The sequence below is a fragment of the Heterodontus francisci genome, chromosome 39, assembly GCF_036365525.1.
Source record: "Heterodontus francisci isolate sHetFra1 chromosome 39, sHetFra1.hap1, whole genome shotgun sequence".
NCBI lineage: Eukaryota > Metazoa > Chordata > Chondrichthyes > Heterodontiformes > Heterodontidae > Heterodontus > Heterodontus francisci.
This window is the reverse complement of record NC_090409.1, coordinates 41507603-41532504: the sequence shown is the minus strand read 5'-3', so window position 1 is coordinate 41532504 and position 24902 is coordinate 41507603. Positions and strand designations below refer to the sequence as shown.

The 24902-nt window shown below is 54.9% G+C and overlaps 1 protein-coding gene across 1 annotated transcript in view; it reads right to left on the bottom strand.

Annotated features, from left to right (window-relative positions):
- LOC137352896 (histone-lysine N-methyltransferase 2B-like) overlaps positions 1-24902 on the bottom strand; it is a 110989-nt gene that overhangs the window by 24468 nt on the left and 61619 nt on the right. Inside the window, exons 3-11 of the mRNA XM_068018742.1 lie at positions 22897-24809; positions 19125-19286; positions 15307-15472; positions 13233-13497; positions 8504-8556; positions 5994-6314; positions 5056-5132; positions 3404-3532; positions 3070-3183 (exon numbers count right to left, since the gene is read on the bottom strand). Coding sequence (XP_067874843.1) covers positions 3070-3183; positions 3404-3532; positions 5056-5132; positions 5994-6314; positions 8504-8556; positions 13233-13497; positions 15307-15472; positions 19125-19286; positions 22897-24809 — 3200 coding nt within the window. The remainder of the gene's footprint in view (positions 1-3069; positions 3184-3403; positions 3533-5055; positions 5133-5993; positions 6315-8503; positions 8557-13232; positions 13498-15306; positions 15473-19124; positions 19287-22896; positions 24810-24902) is intronic.

Here is a 24902-nt window from a genome sequence, read left to right as displayed (position 1 = left end):
TTGCCCATTATAAATAGCTGCACCCAAACAGATTCCACATTTTGTTCTTCCGATCTGAGATCCTCCCTGACTAATGTACCGATCCCATCCCTTATCAGCAGCACAACACCACCTCCTTGTACTTTTTGCCTGTCCTTCCTAAATGTTGAATATCCTTGAATATTCAGTTCCAGTCTTGGTCACCCCGTAGCCAAGTTTTTGTAATGGTGATTAGATCATACCCATTTACCTCTATTTGTGTCTTTAAATCATCTACCTTGTTGCGTATGCTTCGTGCATTCAGGTAGAGTGCCCTTAACCTTGTCTTTTAGACATTATTCTGCATTTGAAACCTAGTTGACGCTCGACTTTGTTTCACCTGCCTTCTAATTTCGCTTGCTACTTTTCTACTTCCTGTTACCAGCTTTATTTCCTGTTATCAGCTTTACTTCCTTACATAATTACTCTGGAGAGAGTACAGAGGAGATTTACAAGAATGTTGCCAGGGCTTGAAAGTTGCAGCTATGAGGACAGTTTGGATAGGCTAGAGTTGTTTTCCTGAGAACAGAGGAGGCTCAGGGGTGACTTAATTGAGGTGTACAAAATTATGAGGGGCCGAGTTAGACAGGAAGGACCTGCTTCCCCTGGCGGAGAGGTCAAATACCAGGGGGCACAGATTTAAGGCGATTGGTAGAAGGATTCGAGGGGACATGAGGAAAAGTCTTTTCACCCAGAGGGTGGTGGGTGTCTGGAATTCACTGCCCGGATCGGTGGTGGAGGCAGAAACCCTCAACTCATTTAAGAGGTACCTGAACCTGCACCTGAAGTGCTGGAACCTGAGAGGCTATGGACCAGGTGCTGGAAGGTAGGATTATCATAGAAGGTTTAAGGCACAGAAAGAGGCCACTTGGCCCATCATGTCTGTGCTGGCCAAAAAACGATCCACCTATTCTAATCCCACCTTCCAGCATTTGATCCGTAGCCCTGCAGATTACAGCACTTGAGGTGCAAATCCAGACTCCTTTTAAATGAGTTGTGTGTTTCTGCCTCAACTACCCTTTCAGGCAGTGAGTTCCAGACCATCACCACCCTCTGGGTGAAAAGGTTTTCCTCATCTCCCCTCTAATTTTCCGACCAATCACTTTAAATCTCTGCCCCCTCGTCACTGACCTCTCTGCTAAGGTGAATAGACCCTTCACCTCCACTCTATCCAGGCCCCTCAAAATTTTGTACATTTCAATCAGATCTCCCCTCAGCCTTCTCTGTTCCAAGGAGAACAACCCCAGCCTATCCAATCTTTCCTCATAGCTGCATTTTTCCAGTCCTGGCAACATCCTCGTAAATCTCCCCTGTACCCTCTCTAGTGCAATTACATCCTTTCTGTAATGAGGTGACCAGAACTGCACGCTGTACTCAAGTTGTGTCCTAACCAATGAGTTATACAGTTCCAGCATAACCTCCCTGCTCTTATATTCTACACCTCGGCTAACAAAGGAAAGGATTCCATATGCCTTCTTAACCACCTTATCGACCTGTCCTGCTACCTTCAGGGATCTGTGGACATTCACTCCAAGGTCCCTCACTTCCTCTACACTTCTCAGTATTTTCCCATTGGACTGGGCAGCTAGTTTTATTCGGCCGGCACGGACATGTAGGGCCGAATGGCCTCTTTCTGTGCCGTAATTTTTCTATGGTTCAAATTGGAGTTACCTCTCAGGTTGCCATTCCCCTGACTAGCTAGTTTAAACCCTCCCCAACAGCACTCGCAAAATCTCCCTGCGAAGAGGTCAGTTCCGGTCCTGTTGAGGTGTAGCCGGTCCATCTTGTACAGGTCCCACCTGCCCCCGAACTGGTCCCAATGCCTCAGAAATCTGACGCCCTCCCTCCTAAACCAATTCTCCAGCCGCGCGTTCAATCGATCAATCCTCCTGTTCCTACGCTCACTTGCACGTGGCACTGGGAGTAATCCTGAGATTACTGCTCTTGAGGTCCTGCTTTTTGATTTCCTTCCTCACGCCCGAAAATCTGCTTTCAGGACCTCATTCCCTCTTCTTACCGCGGTCACTGGCACCAATGCGGACCACGACCTCTGGCTGCTCACCCTCCCCCAGAAGGGTGTCCCGCAGCCGCCTCTGTGACCTCCTTGACCCTGGCACCGGGGGAGGCAGCACACCATCCCGGAGTCACGTTGACTGCTGCCCGCCTGATCCCCTGACCACTGAATCCCCCTGCCACTACTGCTCTTCCAACTTAACAACTAAATAAAAGGTTTTAACGATTTCCATTGTCAACTTCGACTTGTCATGGGATTAGTGGACTGTTGTCCAGCGATCCTGAGACAGAACCGCACTCTCAGTAGAGAGCCTGTTGATTCTAGCAAGAAACTAGAAACTAGCAAGGAGATCAGTGATAACTGTATCCCTGGATTGAAGACATATTACAGTGGAGCGCAGAAATAGCAAACAAGTTCCCATTTCTCCAGCAACTCTGACCCCCTCAGCACGTCCCAAAGCACTGTGCAGACAAGGACGTTACTTTTTTATTTCAAAGTGCGCTCGCCGTTTGTAATGTCGGAAACGCGGCAGCCAATCTGTGCACAGCAAGATCCCACCCACCCCGGCTCTTCTTCCAAATAGTGGCCGTGGGATCTTTTACACCCACCTGAGAGGGCAGACGGGGGGGGGGGGGGCCTCGGTTAAATGTCTCAAAGTACTCGGCACAGGAACAGGAGGAGGCCATTCAGCCCCTCAAGCCTGTCGCACCATTCAATTAGACCATGGCTGACCTGTATCTTAACCCCGTGGTTCTGTCGCCCTTTATCCCGCTAACTAACAAAAATCTATCGATCTCGGGTTTGAAACTTTCAGTTGACACCGCCCCGGCCTCAACAGATTTTTCTCGGTTGGGGGGCGGGGGGGGGGGGGGCAGAGAGCTCCATATTTCCACTCCCCTTTGTGTAAAGAAGTGCTTCCTGGCTTCACGCACCCACCCCCCCCACCCCCCAGCAAAAAACGGCCTCCCTTGAAATGAGCCCCAGCATCAACGGTCGTGCTGGCGACTGCACTGTAGTAGGTAAAAAAACAAACTTACCTCGTGGTGGCCTTGGCTGGCGCACAGCAGGCAGAGAACCCGAGGGAGGATGGGAACAGACGAGAGCACGCTGAGACCGCCCATCAGCCACACGTTTTCAATGTTGCAGTCCTCCTGGAAAAGGGGGAGGGAGAAGAAGCAGAGAAGTGAGCGCCTCAAAACCTCAGCCGTCTGGAGAGGCAGCTGCTGCCGTGCCCACTCAGCTGGGCGACCCGCCGTCCGCGCCCCGTGGGGAATGGGCCCCGCCTAACACACTGCGAGGGGGGGGAACGGGGCGGCCCACCCCACCGAACCACCGCCTTCCTCCCCCCCCCCTTCCAAAATGCAGGCTCACCTTGAAGTCCACTCGTATCCGATGCACGCCGTCCGATGGCCCCTTCTGCCTGCCACTGTTGCTGTTGGTGAACGGGCTCAAGGGACTCAGCACTAATTGTTCCTGCTTGCTCAGTAGAACCGGCCGATCCTGTGTGGGGGACGGGGAGGGGGAGGGGGTGGGGGAACGGACCAGGTGTGATTAAAACCGTTTTAACCTCCACTTCAACCACCACCATCCCCCCCCCCTCCCCGCCTCACCCACCCCGAGCTCACCCTCCATCACCTTGGCCTGGGCTCCCCCCTCTTCAGCCGTGAAACCGGGCAAGCAGATGCGTCGAGCGGAGCCCGATCCTCTCCCCGGCCAACGCCCATACAGCGAGGGGCTGGGAAGGAGGTGCAAGGGCTGGGTATCCCCCGACCCTACAGAGGTCCGACTGCCTCCCAAGCAAACCCCAGTGACACTAGTGGGGTGGAGGGACAGAGGGATCCAGGACGACAGATACGCGCGCGAGGCAGGTTTATCAGATCATTTTAAAAAAATCAAAACAAGCACTGGAGTTTCTTTCTAGAAGAACTGAATGACAAGCAGAGAAGCTACATTAAACCTGCATAAAACTCAGTTAGACCACACTTGGAGCACTGTGCACAGTTCCAGTCTCCATAGATCTTTGTTGGACCACACTTGGAGCACTGTGCACAGTTCCAGTCTCCATATACCTTGGTTGGACCACACTTGGAGCACTGTGCACAGTTCCGGTCTCCATAGATCTCGGTTAGACCACACTTGGAGCACTGTGCACAGTTCCAGTCTCCATAGATCTTGGTTGGACCACACTTGGAGCACTGAGCACAGTTCCGGTCTCCATATACCTTGGTTAGACCACACTGGGTGTAAGTGCAGGGCCAAAGGGAGCGTTCTCAGCACTGCTAGGACACTGAACTTTGAAATCCACTCACCGGTGCCAGTGAGCTGGAGGGTTTCACACCTAAGTTTAGGAAGCTCTTTAGTTTAAACTGAAATGAAAAGCACCGGATGTTCCCCTTAGGGAGACACCTCCTTCATATGAACTCAGCACCCACATGTGTGCAGCTACCAGGTGAGGTATTCTTGTCAAATGCTTTGTCTGTGCCTCGAAGTATTTTGTCCGAGACTGGATAGGAATATCGGGTGGATTTCAAAATGGGCGCCCTGCTCCCCGATTCCAGATCGATTTGCACTCCGAGACCTCTGAGGGAGGTAGATACAAGTACTCAATTTTATAATTCATCATCATCGGAGAGGGTGCGGACGAGACAGTCCCAGGGATGAGGGAATTCAGTTAATGTGGAGAGACTGGGAGAAGCTGGGATTGTTCTCCTTACAGCAGAGAAGGTTAAGGGGGAGATTTAATCGAGGCGTTCAAAATCATGAGGGGGTTTTTGATGGGAGTAAATGAGGAGAAACTGTTCCCAGTGGCGGGAGGGTCGGTAACCAGAGTGACACAGATTGAGGATAATCGGTAAAAGAACCAGAGGGGGGGGAGAGGAGGAGAATGTTTTTGACGCAGTGAGTTGTTGTGATCTGGAACGCGCTGCCTGAAAGGGCGGTGGAAGCAGATTCAATAGTAACTTTCAAAAGTGGGAATTGGAGAAATCCATTGGGAACGGTTCTGATTTCACAGCCACACTCACCTTCTCCCTGCTTTTCCTCGCCTTCAAGTGCAAGGGTTTTAGTCGCCCCTGCTCGTCCATTAGAGATTGAAGGTCATCTGGTTGCCAGCACAAAGAATTGGCATTAGTCCAGGTCATTCCCTCTCACACACACAAACCCACCCTCCACCCCATTCCCTCCCCAAACCAGGCTCCCCTCAGACACTCCGCCTCTTGACCAATCGCCCCACCAGACATCTCCTCCCCCCTGGCTGTCCTGCACACAGCCAAACGCATCCACCAAACGGCTCTCCGTCCCGCTACCACCCACTGACCCCCCCCTCCGCTGACCTCTGTCACCAACCACCAAAATGCCCGCCTTGAGGGGGCTGCTCTCCCACACACGCCCTCGACCGAACCTCCGCTGGGGGCTGCCTCACATCGCCCCCAGCTCTTCACTGCCGACGAGCTGCCCTTCCGAACCACCCAATCCATGGCCCTCCGCCTTCGATCGCACTGTGGCCTCCTCCTGTTCCTGTCCAACAGTCTCGAGACGGGCTGAAAGGCCTCCTCCTGCTCCTGTGTAACAGGATCGAGGGGGGGCTGAATGGGCCTCCTCCTGTTACTGTGAAACAGGCTTGAGAGGGACTGAATGGTCCTCCTCCTGTTCCTGTGTAACAGGCTCGAGAGGGGGCTGAATGGGCCTCCTCCTGTTCCTGTGTAACAGGCTCAAGAGGGACTGAATGGGCCTCCTCCTGTTCCTGTGTAACAGGCTCAAGAGGGACTGAATGGGCCTCCTCCTGTTCCTGTGTAACAGGATCAAGAGGGACTGAATGGGCCTTCTCCTGTTCATGTGTAACAGGATCGAGGGGGGGCAGAAAGGCCTTCGCCTGCTCCTGTGTCGTGACGCGAGGCATGTCTATTCTTGTCGACCCCACAAATCCCACGCCTCCCCCCCACAACCAGGGTCCCCCGCTTACCCTTCAGCGAGTTGGAGGGCAGTTTTGAGTCAGTGTCGGAGTCTGACAAGTCAGACTCTTCGAACAGGGCGTAGTAGGACCACTGGCGGGCGGTGCGCCGGATGGATTTGCGCTGCAGCTGCGTGTCGGCGCCCAGGGTCTCCACCACGCCCAGGGAGGTGTCGCCATTCTTCACCTGCTCCTCCTCCTGCACCGCGGCGTCCAGCATGTACTCGTAGGCCGCGTAACCTCGGGAGTCGGGCAGCCACTCCTCGTCGTCCTTGCCCATGACGGGCCGGCTGTCGATGGTCGGCAGCAGTGTGATCCGGCTCCTCTTGCGCACTGCGAGGGGGGGGGCGGGGGAGACAGGCAACGGCCGGTTAATTGGCGGCAGGAGGGGCGCGGGGCAAACGTTTACCGCCGGCGTCGCCTTCAGCTGCCTGGGGGGCCCTAAGCACTGGAATTCCCTCCCTAAACCTCTCCGCCTCTCTCTCTCTCTCTCCTCCTCTAAGACGCTGCTTAAAAAAAACTACCTCCTTGCCTGAGCTTTTGGTGGCCGGTCCCGAATATCTCCTGATGTGGCTCGGGAGAAAATCGTGCCCGATTTACACTCCTGTCCAGCACCTTGGGGGATCTCACCATGCGACAGGCACGATATAAATGCACGTTGTTGGGCATTGCACTGGTTTGGACACAAGATATTTATCGATCGGACCTAGGTTAAGGTCCAGCCAGCTTTTCTGCAGGCCGTGAGGCTCCAATGGAATTTGGGGTGTTCTCAATCTACCTTCCATTCAGCACTGACATTGATCTCATTTAGACAGCACGCCCGACGGCTGGTGAGTGAAGCTATTTAAAATACTCCCACTGCTGCAGTAGCTGCGCAGCTGTTAAGAGAGGGCTTGAGGCACACAGTTAAAACAATGTAGAGAGAGAGTTTCAATCTTTATCTAACCCCGTTTCTTTGCTTTGGTTCTCTTAACTCCTGTCTGTATCTGAGGGGGCTGTGTGACACGAGTTTAAGGAAGAACTGAATACTTTCTCGGGCAACGAACACTGTAACATGATAAGCTCATTCAGGCCACAAGCCAGGAATTGGGGTGGAAATCGGAAAGGATAATGGAGGGCCACAGGAAGGATGATTTGCTCACTGAGGCAGTGTAGAGGGAACTTTACTCTGTATCTAACCCCCCGTGCTGTACCTGTCCTGGGGAGTGTTTGATGGGGGACAGTGTAGAGGGAGCTTTACTCTGTATCTAACCCCCGTACTGTACCTGTCCTGGGGAGTGTTTGATGGGGGACAGTGTAGAGGGAGCTTTACTCTGTATCTAACCCCCGTGCTGTACCTGTCCTGGGGAGTGTTTGATGGGGACAGTGTAGAGGGAGCTTTACTCTGTATCTAACCCCCGTGCTGTACCTGTCCTGGGGAGTGTTTGATGGGGGACAGTGTAGAGGGAGCTTTACTCTGTATCTAACCCCCGTGCTGTACCTGTCCTGGGGAGTGTTTGACGGGGGACAGTGTAGAGGGAGCTTTACTCTGTATCTAACCCCGTTTTTTTTTTTTTCTTTTTTTTTCTTTGGCGGAGTGGGAGGAGGTGCAAACAAAACAGCCCCACCCAAGGTCTCCAGGTCTCTTCTTTCCCCCTCCCCACAACAATCAATGAAAGGGCTTCAAAAAAACTCACAAGAGCTGTCAGTTCTTTTGGCCTCCTCTTTTGGAACAAGGAGAGATGGAAAAAAACCTTCCTTTCAATTTCTGTCTTCCTCATGCAGCAGTCACACAGCCTCCACCTTCCAACCCACAGCCAGTCAGTTGAACCTCATGAACCACTGAGCAGTCCTCAATCAGGCAGCAGTCACCCCTGTGCTGTACCCGCCCTGGGGAGTGTTTGATGTGGACAGTGTAGAGGGAGCTTTACTCTGTATCTAACCCCCCGTACTGTACCTGTCCTGGGAGTGTTTCATGGGGACAGTGTAGAGGGAGCTTTACTCTGTATCTAACCCCCGTACTGTACCTGTCCTGGGTGTGTTTGATGTGGACAGTGTAGAGGGAGCTTTACTCTGTATCTAACCCCCGTGCTGTACCTGTCCTGGGAGTGTTTGATGGGGACAGTGTAGAGGGAGTTTTACTCTGTATCTAACCCCCGTGCTGTACCTGTCCTGGGTGTGTTTGATGTGGACAGTGTAGAGGGAGCTTTACTCTGTATCTAACCCCCGTACTGTACCTGTCCTGGGAGTGTTTGATGGGGACAGTGTAGAGGGAGCTTTACTCTGTATCTAACCCCCCGTACTGTACCTGTCCTGGGGAGTGTTTGATGGGGACAGTGTAGAGGGAGCTTTACTCTGTATCTAACCCCCCGTACTGTACCTGTCCTGGGAGTGTTTGATGGGGACAGTGTAGAGGGAGCTTTACTCTGTATCTAACCCCCCGTACTGTACCTGTCCTGGGAGTGTTTGATGGGGACAGTGTAGAGGGAGCTTTACTCTGTATCTAACCCCAGTGCTGTAACTCAATAAAGAGTGTTCCTTACCGTTCGCCAGACGTTCCTGTCGCCTTCGTTCTATTTTATCGCACTTCCGCCACCTGCAATGACACAGGATAAGAGATAATCATCGATCACAGAAGGAGGCCATTGGGCCGGTCGTGTCTGTGATGGCTCTTTGACAGAGAGCCCTCCTGTTAGTCCCATTCACCCTCTGCTCTTTCCCAAAAGGAGGGCAATGGGAAGGAGTTATAGGCTGGAAAACCCGACAGTGCTGACCGCTCTCTGACTTCCGTGATGTGGGGCCTCCCAGCATCACGGGAACCCACAAAAATCCCCCCCCTCAGCGGCGCCCGGGGACGAGACATGCCATGGCGCAGGCACGCGAGAGCTGCAGTATAACTGCAGCCCTTTCGAGGGGGGATCTCTGGAGCACGTGCCTGCCTGCAAGATAGCTGCTCAACACAAGGTGGCAGCAGCCAACAGCAGCAGCACACTCCAGCCCACAGGCTGCTTCTGTGTCACTGCAACGAAAGACTTGCATCTCCACAGCGCCTGCCCCGTCCTAAAATGCGGCACAGCCAACCAAGTACTTCTCAAGTGCAGCCACTGTGACGGAGAAAACGCAGCAGCCAATTTGCGCACGGCAAGCTCCCACACGCAGCAGTGCGTTCGTCCGCATTTCTCTGTCGCTGCTTTAACCGTATATACTGGTCCCAGGACACAGGGGATCCACTGCTCCGCTCTCTCCCCATAGCCCTGTATCAATCCCCAAACTAATCCCACTGCCCCGCTCTCTCCCCATAGCCCTGTATCAATCCCCAAACTAATCCCACTGCTCCGCTCTCTCCCCATAGCCCTGTATCAATCCCAAAACTAATCCCACTGCTCCGCTCTCTCCCCATAGCCCTGTATCAATCCCAAAACTAATCCCACTGCCCTGCTCTCTCCCCATAGCCCTGTATCAATCCCCAAACTAATCCCACTGCTCCGCTCTCTCCCCATAGCCCTGTATCAATCCCAAAACTAATCCCACTGCTCCGCTCTCTCTCCATAGCCCTGTATCAATCCCCAAACTAATCCCACTGCCCCGCTCTCTCCCCATAGCCCTGTATCAATCCCCAAACTAATCCCACTGCTCCGCTCTCTCCCCATAGCCCTGTATCAATCCCAAAACTAATCCCACTGCTCCGCTCTCTCTCCATAGCCCTGTATCAATCCCCAAACTAATCCCACTGCTCCACTCTCTCTCCATAGCCCTGTATCAATCCCCAAACTAATCCCACTGCCCCGCTCTCCCCCCATAGCCAACAATCCCCAAACTAATCCCACTGCCCCGCTCTCCCCCCATACCCCTGTATCAATCCCCAAACTAATCCCACTGCCCCGCTTTCCCCCCATAGCCCGGTATCAATCCCCAAACTAATCCGACTGCCCCGCTCTCCCCCCATAGCCCTGTATCAATCCCCAAATTAATCCCACTGCCCCGCTCTCCCCCCATAGCCCTGTATCAATCCCGAAACTAATCTCACTGCCCTATTCTCCCCCCACAGCCGTGTATCAATCCCCAAACTAATCTCACTGCCCTACTCTCCCCCCACAGCCCTGAATCAATCCCCAGACTAAGCCCACTGCCCTGCTCTCTCCCAATAGCTTTGCATCAATCCCCAAACTAATGCCACAGCCTCGCAATCCCTGGGAATTGTCTATTCATCTAAAACAGATGATCTGGGTCATTAGCACATGGCTGTTTGTGGGATCTTGCTGTGCGCAAATTGCCTGCCGCAGTTCCGGCATCACAAAAGTGACCACAATTCAAAAAAAAGTCCTTCATTGGCTGTGAGGCTCTTTGGGACATTCTAAAATCATGAAAGTCGTGATAGAAATAACCAGCCTTTCTTTCTTTGAAAGATTTATCCAGTTCGTCCCCACTTCCCGGCCCCCTCTCTTTCCCCATCCGCCGCTAGTCTCTCCCCACTTCCCCCCGGCCCCCTCTCTTTACCCATCCGCCGCTAGTCTCTCCCCACTTCCCCCCGGTCCCCTCTCTTTCCCCATCTGCCGCTAGTCTCTCCCCACTTCTCCCCGGTCCCCTCTCTTTCCCCATCTGCCGCTAGTCTCTCCCCACTTCCCCCCGGCCCCCTCTCTTTACCCATCCGCCGCTAGTCTCTCCCCACTTCCCCCCGGTCCCCTCTCTTTCCCCATCTGCCGCTAGTCTCTCCCCACTTCTCCCCGGTCCCCTCTCTTTCCCCATCTGCCGCTAGTCTCTCCCCACTTCCCCCCGGCCCCCTCTCTTTACCCATCCGCCGCTAGTCTCTCCCCACTTCCCCCCGGTCCCCTCTCTTTCCCCATCTGCCGCTAGTCTCTCCCCACTTCCCCCCGGTCCCCTCTCTTTCCCCATCTGCCGCTAGTCTCTCCCCACTTCCCCCCGGTCCCCTCTCTTTCCCCATCTGCCGCTAGTCTCTCCCCACTTCTCCCCGGACCCCTCTCTTTCCCCATCTGCCGCTAGTCTCTCCCCACTTCCCCCCGGTCCCCTCTCTTTCCCCATCTGCCGCTAGTCTCTCCCCACTTCTCCCCGGACCCCTCTCTTTCCCCATCCGCCGCTAGTCTCTCCCCACTTCCCCCCGGCCCCCTCTCTTTCCCCATCTGCCGCTAGTCTCTCCCCACTTCCCCCCGGCCCCCTCTCTTTCCCCATCTGCCGCTAGTCTCTCCCCACTTCCCCCCGGCCCCCTCTCTTTACCCTTCTGCCGCTAGTCTCTCCTACTTCCCCCGGCCCCAGCTCTTTCCCCATCTGCCGCTAGCCTCTCCCCACTTCCCCCCGGCCCCAGCTCTTTCCCCATCTGCCGCTAGCCTCTCCCCACTTCCCCCTGGACCCCTCTCTTTCCCCATCTGCTGCTAGTCTCTCCCCACTTCCCCCCGGCCCCCTCTCTTTCCCCATCTGCCGCTAGCCTCTCCCCACTTCCCCCCGGCTCCCTCTCTTTCCCCATCTGCCGCTAGTCTCTCCCCACTTCCCCCTGGACCCCTCTCTTTCCCCATCTGCTGCTAGTCTCTCCCCACTTCCCCCCGGACCCCTCTCTTTCCCCATCTGCTGCTAGTCTCTCCCCACTTCCCCCCGGCCCCCTCTCTTTCCCCATCTGCCGCTAGCCTCTCCCCACTTCCCCCCGGCTCCCTCTCTTTCCCCATCTGCCGCTAGTCTCTCCCCACTTCCCCCTGGACCCCTCTCTTTCCCCATCTGCCGCTAGTCTCTCCCCACTTCCCCCCGGCCCCCTCTCTTTCCCCATCTGCCGCTCGTCTCTCCCCACTTCCCCCCGGCCCCCTCTCTTTCTCCATCTGCCGCTAGTCTCTCCCCACTTCCCCCTACCACAGCTCTTTCTCCATCTGCCGCTAGTCTCTCCCACTTCCCCTTGGACCCCTCTCTTTCCCCATCTGCCGCTAGTCTCTCCCACTTCCCCCCGGCCCCCTCTCTTTCCCCATCTGCCACTAGTCTCTCCCACTTCCCCCCGGCCTCCGCTCTTTCCCCATCTGCCACTAGTCTCTCCCCACTTCCCCCGGCCCCCTCTCTTTCCCCATCCGCCACTAGTCTCTCCCACTTCCCCCTGGACCCCTCTCTTTCCCCATCTGCCGCTAGTCTCTCCCACTTCCCCCGGACCCCTCTCTTTCCCCATCTGCCGCTAGTCTCTCCCCACTTCCCCCTGGACCCCTCTCTTTCCCCATCTGCCGCTAGTCTCTCCCCACTTCCCCCCACTCTTTCCCCATCTGCCGCTAGTCTCTCCCCACTTCCCCCCACCTGCCGCTAGTCTCTCCCCACTTCCCCCCGCTCTTTCCCCATCCGCCGCTAGTCTCTCCCCACTTCCCCCCACCTGCCGCTAGTCTCTCCCCACTTCCCCCCGCTCTTTCACCATCCGCCGCTAGTCTCTCCCACTTCCCCCCGGCCCCCGCTCTTTCACCATCCGCCGCTAGTCTCTCCCCACTTTCCCCCGCTCTTTCCCCATCCGTCGCTAGTCTCTCCCACTTCCCCCCGCTCTTTCCCCATCTGCCGCTAGTCTCTCCCCACTTTCCCCCACTCTTTCCCCATCTGACGCTAGTCTCTCCCCACTTCCCCCCGGCCCCCACTCTTTCCCCATCTGCCGCTAGTCTCTTCCACTTCCCCCCGGCCCCCACTCTTTCCCCATCTGCCGCTAGTCTCTCCCCACTTCCCCCCGGCCCCCACTCTTTCCCCATCTGCCGCTAGTCTCTTCCACTTCCCCCCGGCCCCCACTCTTTCCCCATCTGCCGCTAGTCTCTCCCCACTTCCCCCCGGCCCCCACTCTTTCCCCATCTGCCGCTAGTCTCTCCCCACTTTCCCCCACTCTTTCCCCATCTGCCACTAGTCTCTCCCCACTTTCCCCCACTCTTTCCCCATCTGCCGCTAGTCTCTCCCCACTTCCCCCCAGCCCCCACTCTTTCCCCATCTGCCACTAGTCTCTCCCCACTTTCCCCCACTCTTTCCCCATCTGCCACTAGTCTCTCCCCACTTTCCCCCACTCTTTCCCCATCTGCCGCTAGTCTCTCCCCACTTCCCCCCGGCCCCCACTCTTTCCCCATCTGCCACTAGTCTCTCCCCACATCCCCCTGGCCCCCACTCTTTCCCCATCTGCCGCTAGTCTCTCCCCACTTCCCCCCGCCACCCACCCCCCCCACCCCCCGTGGACACTGACTTTCGCCCCGGGTACTGGTCCCAAGGCAAGCAAAAGAGAATGAGGGAGGGGCGGATAATTCGACCGCAGGAGGCAGCACTTACACGCAGCACTGTTTCTTGGTGTTCCGGCCTCCAAACTTGGGCTTGTCCAGGCAGTTGACGCACTTGCCGCAGTCCTCCGGGTTCCTGCAGCCCTTGCAGCAGCCGCAGCGGTTTCCTCGGCGCTTGGGCTGCCCGCTGACCACGGGCAGCTTGGGCTCCTCCTCCGCTGCCGTCCCTGCCGCCTCGGCGACCTCTTCCGCTTCCGCTACCGAGACCACGGGCGCAGGACTCTCCGCCTCGGATGAGGATGAGCAGGAGGAATCCGCTGGAAGGCAAAGAGAGAGAGAGAGAGAGAGAGAGAGGGAGACAGACAGACAGAGAGAGAGAGAAAACACAGTCCGTTAACTGAGGAATCCCTGCTGGACAGCACCCCCCCGCCCTCCCACTAACCCTGCCCAGTGTTGCTAACTGCCCTCTACACCCCCTACAGCCCTGAGGGAGTGTTTAATCGCGAAGGGAACAGACTATTCGACCAAGGAGAGCATCACAGACGATACCCTCTCTCTAACTCAGGGCTCACAAGACAGTGATTAGGAGCAGGAATCCCTCACTAACCCCACTGCCTCCCTCTCTCCCAATAGCGCATGACTGTAGTACAAGTGTGGTCTAACCAAGGTTTATGGAGACCAGAACTGTGCACAGTGCTCCAAGTGGAGTCTTAGCAAGATTTATGGAGATCGGGACTACCTTCCATGACGGTGCTTCTGATATGTCTTCCTTTTCCCTCAACCGAGGATTTCCTCTCCACTGTGGTTGACAGGGCCCTCAACCGTGTCCGGCCCATTCCCCGCACCTCTACCCTCACCCCTTCCCCTCCCTCCCAGAACTGTGACAGGGTTCCCCTTGTCCTCACTTTTCATCCCATCAGCCTTCATATCCAAAGGATCATCCTCCGCCATTTCCGCCACCTCCAGCGTGATGCCACTACCAGTCGCATCTTCCCCTCCCTTCCCCTGTCAGCATTCCGAAGGGATCGTTCCCTCCGCGACACCCTGGTCTACTCCTCCATTACCCCCACCACCTCGTCCCCATCCCAGGGCACCTTCCCTTGCAATCGCAGGAGGTGTAATACCTGCCCATTTACCTCCTCTCTCCTCACTATCCCAGGCCCCAAACACTCCTTTCAGGTGAAGCAGCGATTTACTTGTACTTCTTTCAATGTAGTATACTGTATTCGCTGCTCACAGTGTGGTCTCCTCCACATTGGGGAGACTAAGCGCAGACTGGGTGACCGCTTTGCGGAACACCTCCGTTCAGTCCGCAAGCAGGACCCTGAGCTTCCGGTTGCTTGCCATTTCAACACTCCCCCCTGCTCTCATGCTCACATCTCTGTCCTGGGATTGCTGCAGTGTTCCAGTGAACATCTACGCAAGCTCGAGGAACAGCATCTCATTTACCGATTAGGCACACTACAGCCTGCCGGGCTGAACATTAAGTTCAATCATTTCAGAGCATGACGGGCCCCCCCCCCCACTTTTTACCTTTAGTTATTTTTTCTTTCGTTATTTTACTTTAGGTCTTTTTTAATTGGTTATTTTTATTTTTTTTTTAGTGTGTTTAGTTTGTTTCTACTGTGCCTATCCACTGCTTCTGTTTTTTAACATTATTTTTTAATGTTTGTGCTTGGAGTGCTTTGTGCTTTACAGTCAATTGACACCCTCTCTGTACTAACGCTTTGTCTTTCAGCACACCATTAACATACCGTTTGCCTTTGCTCCATGACCTTCTGGTCGGTTATTCTGTGCGACCTTGTCCTATCAACACCTTTCTCTTTTGTTATCTCTTGCCCCACCCCCGCTTTACTTGCTTAAAATCTTGTACATTTCTAATATCTGTCAGTTCTGATGAAGGGTCACTGACCTGAAACGTTAACTCTGCTTCTCTCTCCACAGATGCTGCCAGACCTGCTGAGTATTTCCAGCATTTCCTGTTTTTAATTATGGAGATCGGAACTGCACACAGCGCTCCAAGTGTGGTCTAATCAAGGTTTAATATGCCTTTCACATCACTTCTCTGCTTTTTAGTTCTTTTCCTTTCTGCCTCTCTGCTCCCCACCCTCTGGACTGTCACGTACCGTCCAACTGCGCCGTCATGATGCTGTCTCTCTCATGCATTGGCAGCGCGCTGAGCCGCGGGACGTCGGCAGGAACCATTGCCCGCGGTTTACCCAGCGCCACTGCCGCGCGTCGGCACACGTGCTTGATCCGCGGTCCCTGAGATGACGATGGCGTCTGGTGGTGCTGGCGTGGAAAAGAAAGAAGGGATTAACTGGATGTGATTGCACTGGAGAGGGTGCAGAGGAGATTCATCAGGATGTTGCCTGGGCTGGAGCATTTCAGCTATGAAGAGAGACTGGATAAGCTAGGGTTGTTTTCCTTACAGCAGAGAAGGCTGAGGGGGGACCTGATTGAGGTGTACAAAATTGTGAGAGGCATTGATAGGTTAGATAGGAAGAAACTTTTTCCCTTAGCGGAGGGGTCAATAACCAGGGGGAATAGATTTAAGGTAAGGGGCAGGAGGTTTAGAGTGAATTTGACGAAAAGATTTTTCACCCAGAGGGTGGTTGGAATCTGGAACACACTGCCTGAAGAGGTGGTAGAGGCAGGAACCCTCACAATATTTAAGAAGTATTTAGATGAGCACTTGAAACGTCATAGCATACAGGTCTACGGGCCAAGTGCTGGAAAATGGGATTAGAATAGACAGGTGCTTGATGGCCAGCACAGACACGATGGGCCGAATGGCCTGTTTCTGTGCTGTATAATTAGATTCGATTAGAGATACAGCACTGAAACAGGCCCTTCGGCCCACCGAGTCTGTGCCGACCATCAACCACCCATTTATACTAATCCTACACTAATCCCATATTCCTACCAAACATCCCCACCTGTCCCTATATTTCCCTACCACCTACCTATACACTAGTGACAATTTATAATGCCCAATGGCTTGTGGGAGGAAACCGGAGCACCCGGAGAAAACCCATGCAGACACAGGGAGAACTTGCAAACTCCACACAGGCAGGACCCAGAGGGGAGAGAAAGGGCGGGGGGAGGGGAGAGAAAGGGCGGGGGGAGGGGAGAGAAAGGGCAGGGGGAGGGGAGAGAAAGGGCGGGGGTGGGGGGGGGCAGAGAAAGGAGTGTGTCAGTATTTACAGGAGGGAATCCCGGGGATTGTGTCTGTATTTAGATTAGATTAGAGTGATACAGCACTGAAACAGGCCCTAAAGCCCACCGAGACTGTGCCGACCAACAACCACCCATTTATACTAATCCTACATTAAACCCATATTCCTACCACATCCCCACCTTCCCTCAATTCCCCTACCTACACTAGGGGCAATTTACAATGGCCAATTTACCTATCAACCTGCAAGTCTTTGGCTGTGGGAGGAAACCGGAGCACCCGGCGGAATCCCATGCAGACACAGGGAGAACTTGCAAACTCTACACAGGCAGTACCCAGAATTGAACCCGGGTCGCTGGAACTGTGAGGTTGCGGAGCTAACTACTGCGCCGCTGTTACAGGAGGGAATCCCCGGGAGTGTGTCAGTATTTACAGGGGGTTCCTGGGGAGTGTGTCAGTATTGACAGGAAGGAATCCCCGGGAGTGTGTCAGTATTTACAGGAAGGAATCCCCGGGAGTGTGTCAGTATTTACAGAGGGGAATGCCGGGGGTGTGTCAGTATTTACAGGAAGGAATCCTCGGGAGTGTGTCAGTATTTACAGAGGGGAATCCCGGGGGTGTGTCAGTATTTACAGAGGGGAATCCCGGGGGTGTGTCAGTATTTACAGGAAGGAATCCCCGGGAGTGTGTCAGTATTTACAGAGGGTTCTGGGGAGTGTGTCAGTATTTACAGGAGGGAATCCCCGGGAGTGTGCCAGTATTTCCAGGGGGGAATCCCCGGGAGTGTGCGAGTATTTCCAGGGGGGAATCCCCGGGAGTGTGTGAGTATTTACAGGAGGGAATCCCAGGGATTGTGTCAGTATTTACAGGGGTGAATCCCCGGGAGTGTGTCAGTATTTACAGGAGGGAATCCCCGGGAGTGTGTCAGTATTTACAGGGGGGAATCTCCGAGGGTGTGTCAGTATTTACAGGAGGGTATCCCCGGGGGTGTGTCAGTATTTACAGGGGGGAATCCCCGGGGGTGTGTCAGTATTTACAGGAGTGAATCCCCGGAGTGTGTCAGTATTTGCAGGAGTGAATCCCCGGGAGTGTGTAAGCATTTGCAGGAGGGAATCCCCGGGGGTGTGTCAGTATTTACAGGAGGGAATCCCCGAGAGTGTGTCAGTATTTACAGGAGGGAATCCCCGAGAGTCTGTCAGTATTTACAGGAGGGAATCCCCAGGAGTGTGTCAGTATTTACAGGGGGTTCCCCAGGAGTGTGTCAGTATTTACAGGGGGTTCCCCAGGAGTGTGTCAGTATTTAAAGGAGGGAATCCCCGGAAGTGTGTCAGTATTTACAGGAGGGAATCCCCGGAAGTGTGTCAGTATTTACAGGAGGGAATCCCCGGGAGTGTGTCAGTATTTACAGGAGGGAATCCCCGAGAGTCTGTCAGTATTTACAGGGGGTTCCCCAGGAGTGTGTCAGTATTTACAGGAGGGAATCCCCGGAAGTGTGTCAGTATTTACAGGAGGGATTTCCCCGGGAGTGTGTCAGTATTTACAGGGGGGAATCTCCGGGGGTGTGTAAGCATCTGCAGGAGGGAATCCCCGGGGGTGTGTCAGTATTTACAGGAGGGAATCCCCGAGAGTCTGTCAGTATTTACAGGAGGGAATCCCCGAGCGTCTGTCAGTATTTACAGGGGGTTCCCGGGGTGTGTGTCAGTATTTACAGGGGGTAATCCCCGTGAGTGTGTCAGTATTTACAGGAGTGAATCCCCGGGAGTGTGTCAGTATTTACAGGAGGGAATCCCCGGGAGTGTGTCAGTATTTACAGGAGGGAATCCCCGAGAGTCTGTCAGTATTTACAGGGGGTAATCCCCGTGAGTGTGTCAGTATTTACAGGGGGTAATCCCCGTGAGTGTGTCAGTATTTACAGGGGGTAATCCCCGTGAGTGTGTCAGTATTTACAGGAGGGAATCCCCGGGAGTGTGTCAGTATTTACAGGAGGGAATCCCTGGGGGGGTGTCAGTATTTACAGGAGGGAATCCCCAGGAGTGTGTCAGTTTTTACAGGAGCTTCCCGGGGAGTGTGTCAGTTTTTACAGGAGGGAATCCCCGGGAGTGTGTCACTACTTACAGGGGGTTCCTGGGGTGTGTGTCAGTATTTACAGGGGGGAATCCCCGGGAGTGTGTCAGTATTTACAGGAGGGAATCCCCGGGAGTGTGTCAGTATTTACAGGAGGGAATCCCCGGGAGTGTGTCAGAATTTACAGGAGGGAATCCCCGGGAGTGTGTCAGTATTTACAGGGCGTCCCGGGGAGTGTGTCAGTATTTACAGGGCGTCCCGGGAAGTGTGTCAGTATTTACAGGGCGTCCCGGGGAGTGTGTCAGTATTTACAGGGCGTCCCGGGGAGTGTGTCAGTATTTACAGGGCGTCCCGGGGAGTGTGTCAGTATTTACAGGGCGTCCCGCGGAGTGTGTCAGTATTTACAGGGCGTCCCGCGGAGTGTGTCAGTATTTACAGGGCGTCCCGGGGAGTGTGTCAGTACTTACTGGGGCTCCCCGGGAGAACGTCGGTTGTTACTGCGGGGTGGTGTCTGTAATGACCTGGCTTTGTGGGAGGTGAGTATTATGGTAGCAACTCTGACTGGGAATAACATTCAAGGAATACTACTGCTAAATATATTCCCCAGCTGAACACAGGGACAGGAATTAAAGAGAGGAACTTTCCCCTCCGTAACGACACACATGACCCTTTCACAGGAGTAAAGCAGCATCATTCACATACCTGTACCTCCACTCTGGGTCTCTTTCCCTCTGGTGGAGGTGATTCTGATCCCAGCTTGCGCTTAATGGCATCTTCCCGATCGCTGTCCGTGTCAGATTTCTCCGCCAATAATGCCTTTTCTTTTACAGGAATCTTTAAGTCTCCCCGGGTTTGGAAAGCAAGCTGCAGGGAACAGACAGCGAGAGAGACACATACATCGTGATGCTTGTACAGCTTTCCCATTCCCTGGACAAGTAAACTGTCATGAACAGGTATTGTCATAGAAGTGTTTCCTTTTCACTGTTTAAAAACTAAAGGTGGGCTGTGTGCCTTTAAGACTGAGAAAAGTTTTTATATTCTCTGCGAACAGCCTGTTCCTAAGCAATAGCAAGAGAGAGACATCACATGCTGTACTGTATCAGTTTGACTGTGTGTAAAGACTGGCTAGAACCGGTTTGATCTGGCAGACCACGAAGCGTGCTCTCCTTGAAGGAAGGATTTGTCTCTCTCTGAGCAGAAAATCTACATTGGCATACAGTCTGTGTTTCGCCCTAAAGAGGAAAAGACCCCTGGAAAGGAATCTTTGCATTGTGGGAGGTAGCAACCTCCTTTTTACTTCCAGTCTCTGAGAAGTCTCTGCCTTAGGAGTGACCTTCTGTTGTCTTTTGTGTTTCTGGGAGTTCTGGAAATTCAGTAAAGTTTCTACTGATAGACTGCTAAATCAAAGTCCAAATAGACCTGTTGCTACACACCTTGTTGAAAGATCTGTGTGATGCCAAAATGCCATCAACACCTATCCCATTACAGACTGTTCATCAAACTTGCCTGGAGACTTCGAGTGGCATCTGACTATTAGAGTCTGGGACACCTCACCGAATCGGGAACGCAGCCCACAAAGACTTACACCCCAGTTGTTTTATTATTCCTAATAAACAGCTCTAATTTAAAACATAATTTTTAAAACTGATTAACTGTTCGTTTTTGAATTTATGTTCGTGTGCATGAGGGTTAGGAGGTATAAGAAGTCATAAAGTCCTTCCAGACATAGATTTACCTAAATATTATTTAAGATTTAGATTATTAATAAATAGTTAATTTGATGTTGTTTAAAGATACCTGATTTGGTGCATTTTATTCTGGGGGTTAATAAAGTGTTTAATTTGGCTGATGTCCGGTAGGTGGGAAATCTTAATAATATGCTATGACCTGTGGAGTAATGGGACTGAATTGACAGTGCATTACACCCGCCTCGGTCGTCACAGTATGGAAAATAATCAAAAAGCCTAATGCAATGCTGGCCTTTCTATCTCAAGGACTAGAATATAAGGGGGTAGAAGTCATGCTTCGGCTTTACAAAGCCCTGGTTAGACCACACCTGAAGTTATGGGAGCAGTTCTGGGCCTCACACCTGAGGAAGGACAAACTGGCCTTGGATGGAGTGCAGTGTAGATTTACCAGAATGATACCTGAACTCCAAGGGTTAAATTACGAGGAGAGATTATACAAACTATTCCCTGGACTATCAAAGGTTAAGGGGAGAATTGATTCAAGGTTTTCAAGATATTAAGGGGAACTAATGGAGTAGGTAGAGAGAAATTATTTCCACTGGTTGGGAAGTTTCGGACTGGGAGCAGAGTCTAAAAATTAGAACCAGAGCTTTCAGGAGTGAAATTAGGAAACACTTTCACACACCGAAAGTGGTATTTGGTGCCATCTCAGGAGAATGAGCATGAACTGGACTAGATTCTGTCCGTGGCCTCCCCAGATGCAGGTATGTGAAAGAGGGGTTAGAGGAACCTCCCCAGATACAGGCGTGAGAGGTGGGGGGGGGGGGGGGGGGGGGGGTTTAGAGGAACCAGTCAGATACAGCATTGTGAGACAGGGGTTAGAGGAACCTCTCCAGATGCAGGAGTGAGAGGGAGCAGAAAAATAAAGCTTATGATGGTCACAAAAAACTTAATACTTTAGAAAGCCTAGAGGTGTATAGAAAATGCAGGGGTGAAGTAAAAAAGGAAATGAGCAAAGCAAAGAGAGGACATGATAAATTATTAGAACAAAGAACAGTGTAGCACAGGAACAGGCCATTCAGCCCTCCAAGCCTTGGTAGGTAAAAATCAAGGAAAACGCAAAGACATTTTATCAGTACATTAAGAGCAAGAGGATAACTAAGGAAAGGGTAGGGCCTATCAGAGATGTACAAGGGAACGTATGCGTGGATGCAGAAGATGTGGGCAGGGTTCTTAATCAGTACTTTGGCTCAGTCTTCACAAAGGAGAGGAATGATACAGACATAGTAGTTAAAGAGGAGGAGTGTGAAATATTAGATACGATTAGCAGAATGAGAGAGGAATACTAGAGGGTCTGACATCCTTGAAAGTGGATAAATCACCAGGGCCGGATGGATTGTATCCCAGGTTGTTAAAGGAAGCCAGGGAGGAAATAGCAGATACTCTGAGGATCATCTTCAAATCCTCAGTACTGACCCTCCGACAGTGCGGCACTCCCTCAGTACTGACCCTCCGACAGTGCGGCGCTCCCTCAGTACTGACCCTCCGACAGTGCAGCGCTCCCTCAGTACTGACCCTCCGACAGTGCAGCGCTCCCTCAGTACTGACCCTCCGACAGTGCGGCACTCCCTCAGTACTGACCCTCCGACAGTGCGGCACTCCCTCAGTACTGACCCTCCGACAGTGCGGCACTCCCTCAGTACTGACCCTCCGACAGTGCAGCGCTCCCTCAGTACTGACCCTCCGACAGTGCAGCGCTCCCTCAGTACTGACCCTCCGACAGTGCAGCGCTCCCTCAGTACTGACCCTCCGACAGTGCAGCGCTCCCTCAGTACTGACCCTCCGACAGTGCAGCGCTCCCTCAGTCCTGACCCTCCGACAGTGCAGCACTCCCTCAGTCCTGACCCTCCGACAGTGCAGCACTCCCTCAGTACCGACCCTCCGACAGTGCAGCGCTCCCTCAGTACCGACCCTCCGACAGTGCAGCGCTCCCTCAGTACCGACCCTCCGACAGTGCAGCGCTCCCTCAGGACTGACCCTCCGACAGTGCAGCGCTCCCTCAGTACTGACCCTCCGACAGTGCAGCATTCCCTCAGTACTGACCCTCCGACAGTGCAGCACTCCCTCAGTACTGACCCTCCGACAGTGCAGCACTCCCTCAGTACTGACCCTCCGACAGTGCAGCACTCCCTCAGTACTGACCCTCCGACAGTGCAGCACTCCCTCAGTACTGATCCTCCGACAGTGCAGCACTCCCTCAGTACTGACCCTCCGACAGTGCGGCACTCCCTCAGTACTGACCCTCCGACAGTGCAGCGCTCCCTCAGTACTGACCCTCCGACAGTGCAGCGCTCCCTCAGTACTGACCCTCCGACAGTGCAGCGCTCCCTCAGTACTGACCCTCCGACAGTGCAGCGCTCCCTCAGTACTGACCCTCCGACAGTGCAGCGCTCCCTCAGTACTGACCCTCCGACAGTGCAGCGCTCCCTCAGTACTGACCCTCCGACAGTGCAGCGCTCCCTCAGTACTGACCCTCCGACAGTGCAGCGCTCCCTCAGTACTGACCCTCCGACAGTGCGGCACTCCCTCAGTACTGACCCTCCGACAGTGCAGCACTCCCTCAGTACTGACCCTCCGACAGTGCAGCACTCCCTCAGTACTGACCCTCCGACAGTGCAGCACTCCCTCAGTACTGACCCTCCGACAGTGCAGCACTCCCTCAGTACTGACCCTCCGACAGTGCAGCACTCCCTCAGTACTAACTGATGGAATCTGGCCATCTTTACCTGTTGCGACTTCCAGTGCTTCTGCTGGTCGATTTTAATCAGCTGGACTTTAGCAGCTTTCAGGAGTTTCACCATTCGTTTGTCCATGGCAGACATGCACAGGGAGTGACTAGCCAAGGTCTGTGTCCTGGCTGGCTCCGAGCTCTCGATCAGCTCAGAGGGGGGCGTGCTGCGTCCCTCTTCCCGTTCTGGCGTCCTAGCCCCAAGGCTCTCCAGCTTCACCCCACCATCAGTCTGTGTCGCACTGTCCCGGGACATCTCCAGGCCTTCTGAGGGCGTGGGCTGGTCCCCGACCTCTGACCCCACCTCCTGCTCTCCGCGCTCCTCCTCCTGCTCCACCTTGACTGCCGGCTCGAGGCTGCTCTCGGCCGGTCCTGTCGTGCCGCCGTCCTGGCAGGTTCGGCCTGCCTCCCGCTCCGGGCTGGGCTGACGGGACGGGAGAGGGGGGCACGGGGCCTGCTCCCCCTCCCCCTCCTGCCTTGTGGGCGAAGGCCGGGTCCCTGCCACGAGGGGGGCAGCGGGCGACGGGGAACGGGGGAGCTCTTCGGCCGCAGGGCGCCAGCTCCGCGTCCTCATGGTGCGGGCGGGCGTGCTCTGCTCCGCGGGGCTGGTCCTGGAGCGCTGGCTCTGGGCGCGGTGGGATGGTGGGCAAGCGGCGGGGGATGGGGCCACGGGAAGGGGCAGAGGGGTCGGCGAGGCCTGGGGCGGCCGGGGATCAAGCGCTGCGGCCTCCTCTGAGCCGGAGTCGGAGCTCAGGGCGGGGAAAGGGAGCTGGGCGGGGGAGAGGACCACGTCCTCCAGCGTGAAAGGGGAGAGTTGGAAGCTGTCGAAGGTGGGCTTCTGGCTCAGGCAGTCGTTGGCCGCCTCGCTGAGGCCGGGCGGCGTGGTCCAGGTGAAGGTGGGCTGGCGCAGGATGGCGCGTCGCTTGCCATGAGGGCATGGGGAGGGCGAGGCGGGGGACGAGGGCGAGGCGGGGGGCGACTGCCGGAGCCCCGTCTCTGTGACAGGCTCTGGCGCCTCGCCGCTCTTCCCGCTCCCCCTCAAGAGGCGCAGAGGGGACGAGGGTTGCCTCCGCCGCCGTCCTGGGGTCTTGCAGACGTCCGGGACGCAGACGCTTGGGCCGGCTGGGGCCTGGGCCGGGGCTGGCCGGTAGGCGGCCCCCTCGTCGTCGATGAAGCGCTTGGGGGTCTTGATGACGCGGGATGAACGGGCGCTGACCACCGGCATGATGAACTGCCGGATGTTCTTGAGGAACCTGGACTTGCCCTTGTGCAGCTCGTCTGGCTGAGCGGCAACGGCAGGCGGCGCCGCCGCGGCCTCTCGCTCCGGGGGGGTGGCTCTGGGGGCCTTGGAGACGAGGGCCAGCTGCCTCGCCGCCCGGGCGGCGGCTGACAGACGGGGCCTCCCGCGCCCAGCCTTGACCTGAAGAGCCCCCAACCCTGGCTTGGCCCCTTTGCCCCGGAGCTTGGGGCCCCGCTTGTCCACTCTCCCAGCCGCGGCGCCGCCCTTCGCCCTCTCAAGCTGCAGGCGCCTCTGTGCCAACCGTGTCCCCTTCAGCTGCCGTGCCTTGCTCACGAACTTCAGCAGCAGGGGCTTCTTCCTGCTCTTCAGGCTCAGCAGAAGCGATTTCCTGGGCCCCTTGCGTCCCCTCGCCTTCAAAGCCGCAGTTCCCCTGGCCCTCAGAGATCTGATCTCGGGTTTCCGGTGTGGTGGCCTCCCCATGGGCCGGGCCTTGGGTGCCCCAGCACCCAGTTGGGGGCTGCTGCTGCCGCCGGTCTCCTTCGCTCGCTTCTGGGCCTGGGGCTTTCCTGCATCCGACGTCCGGTGCGGAGTAGGGAGAGATGGGACACTAGTGGGCGTTGGAAGGGATGAATTCTTCCTATCATTGTGGACTTTGTCGTTAAGTAGTCGATCTGTAGAAACAGAAACATTGAACAGTTTATTTTGTACCGACAGTGAGGTACCAACTTGCGTTCAAGTCGAGTGAGCCTGCAACACTCTGTAGT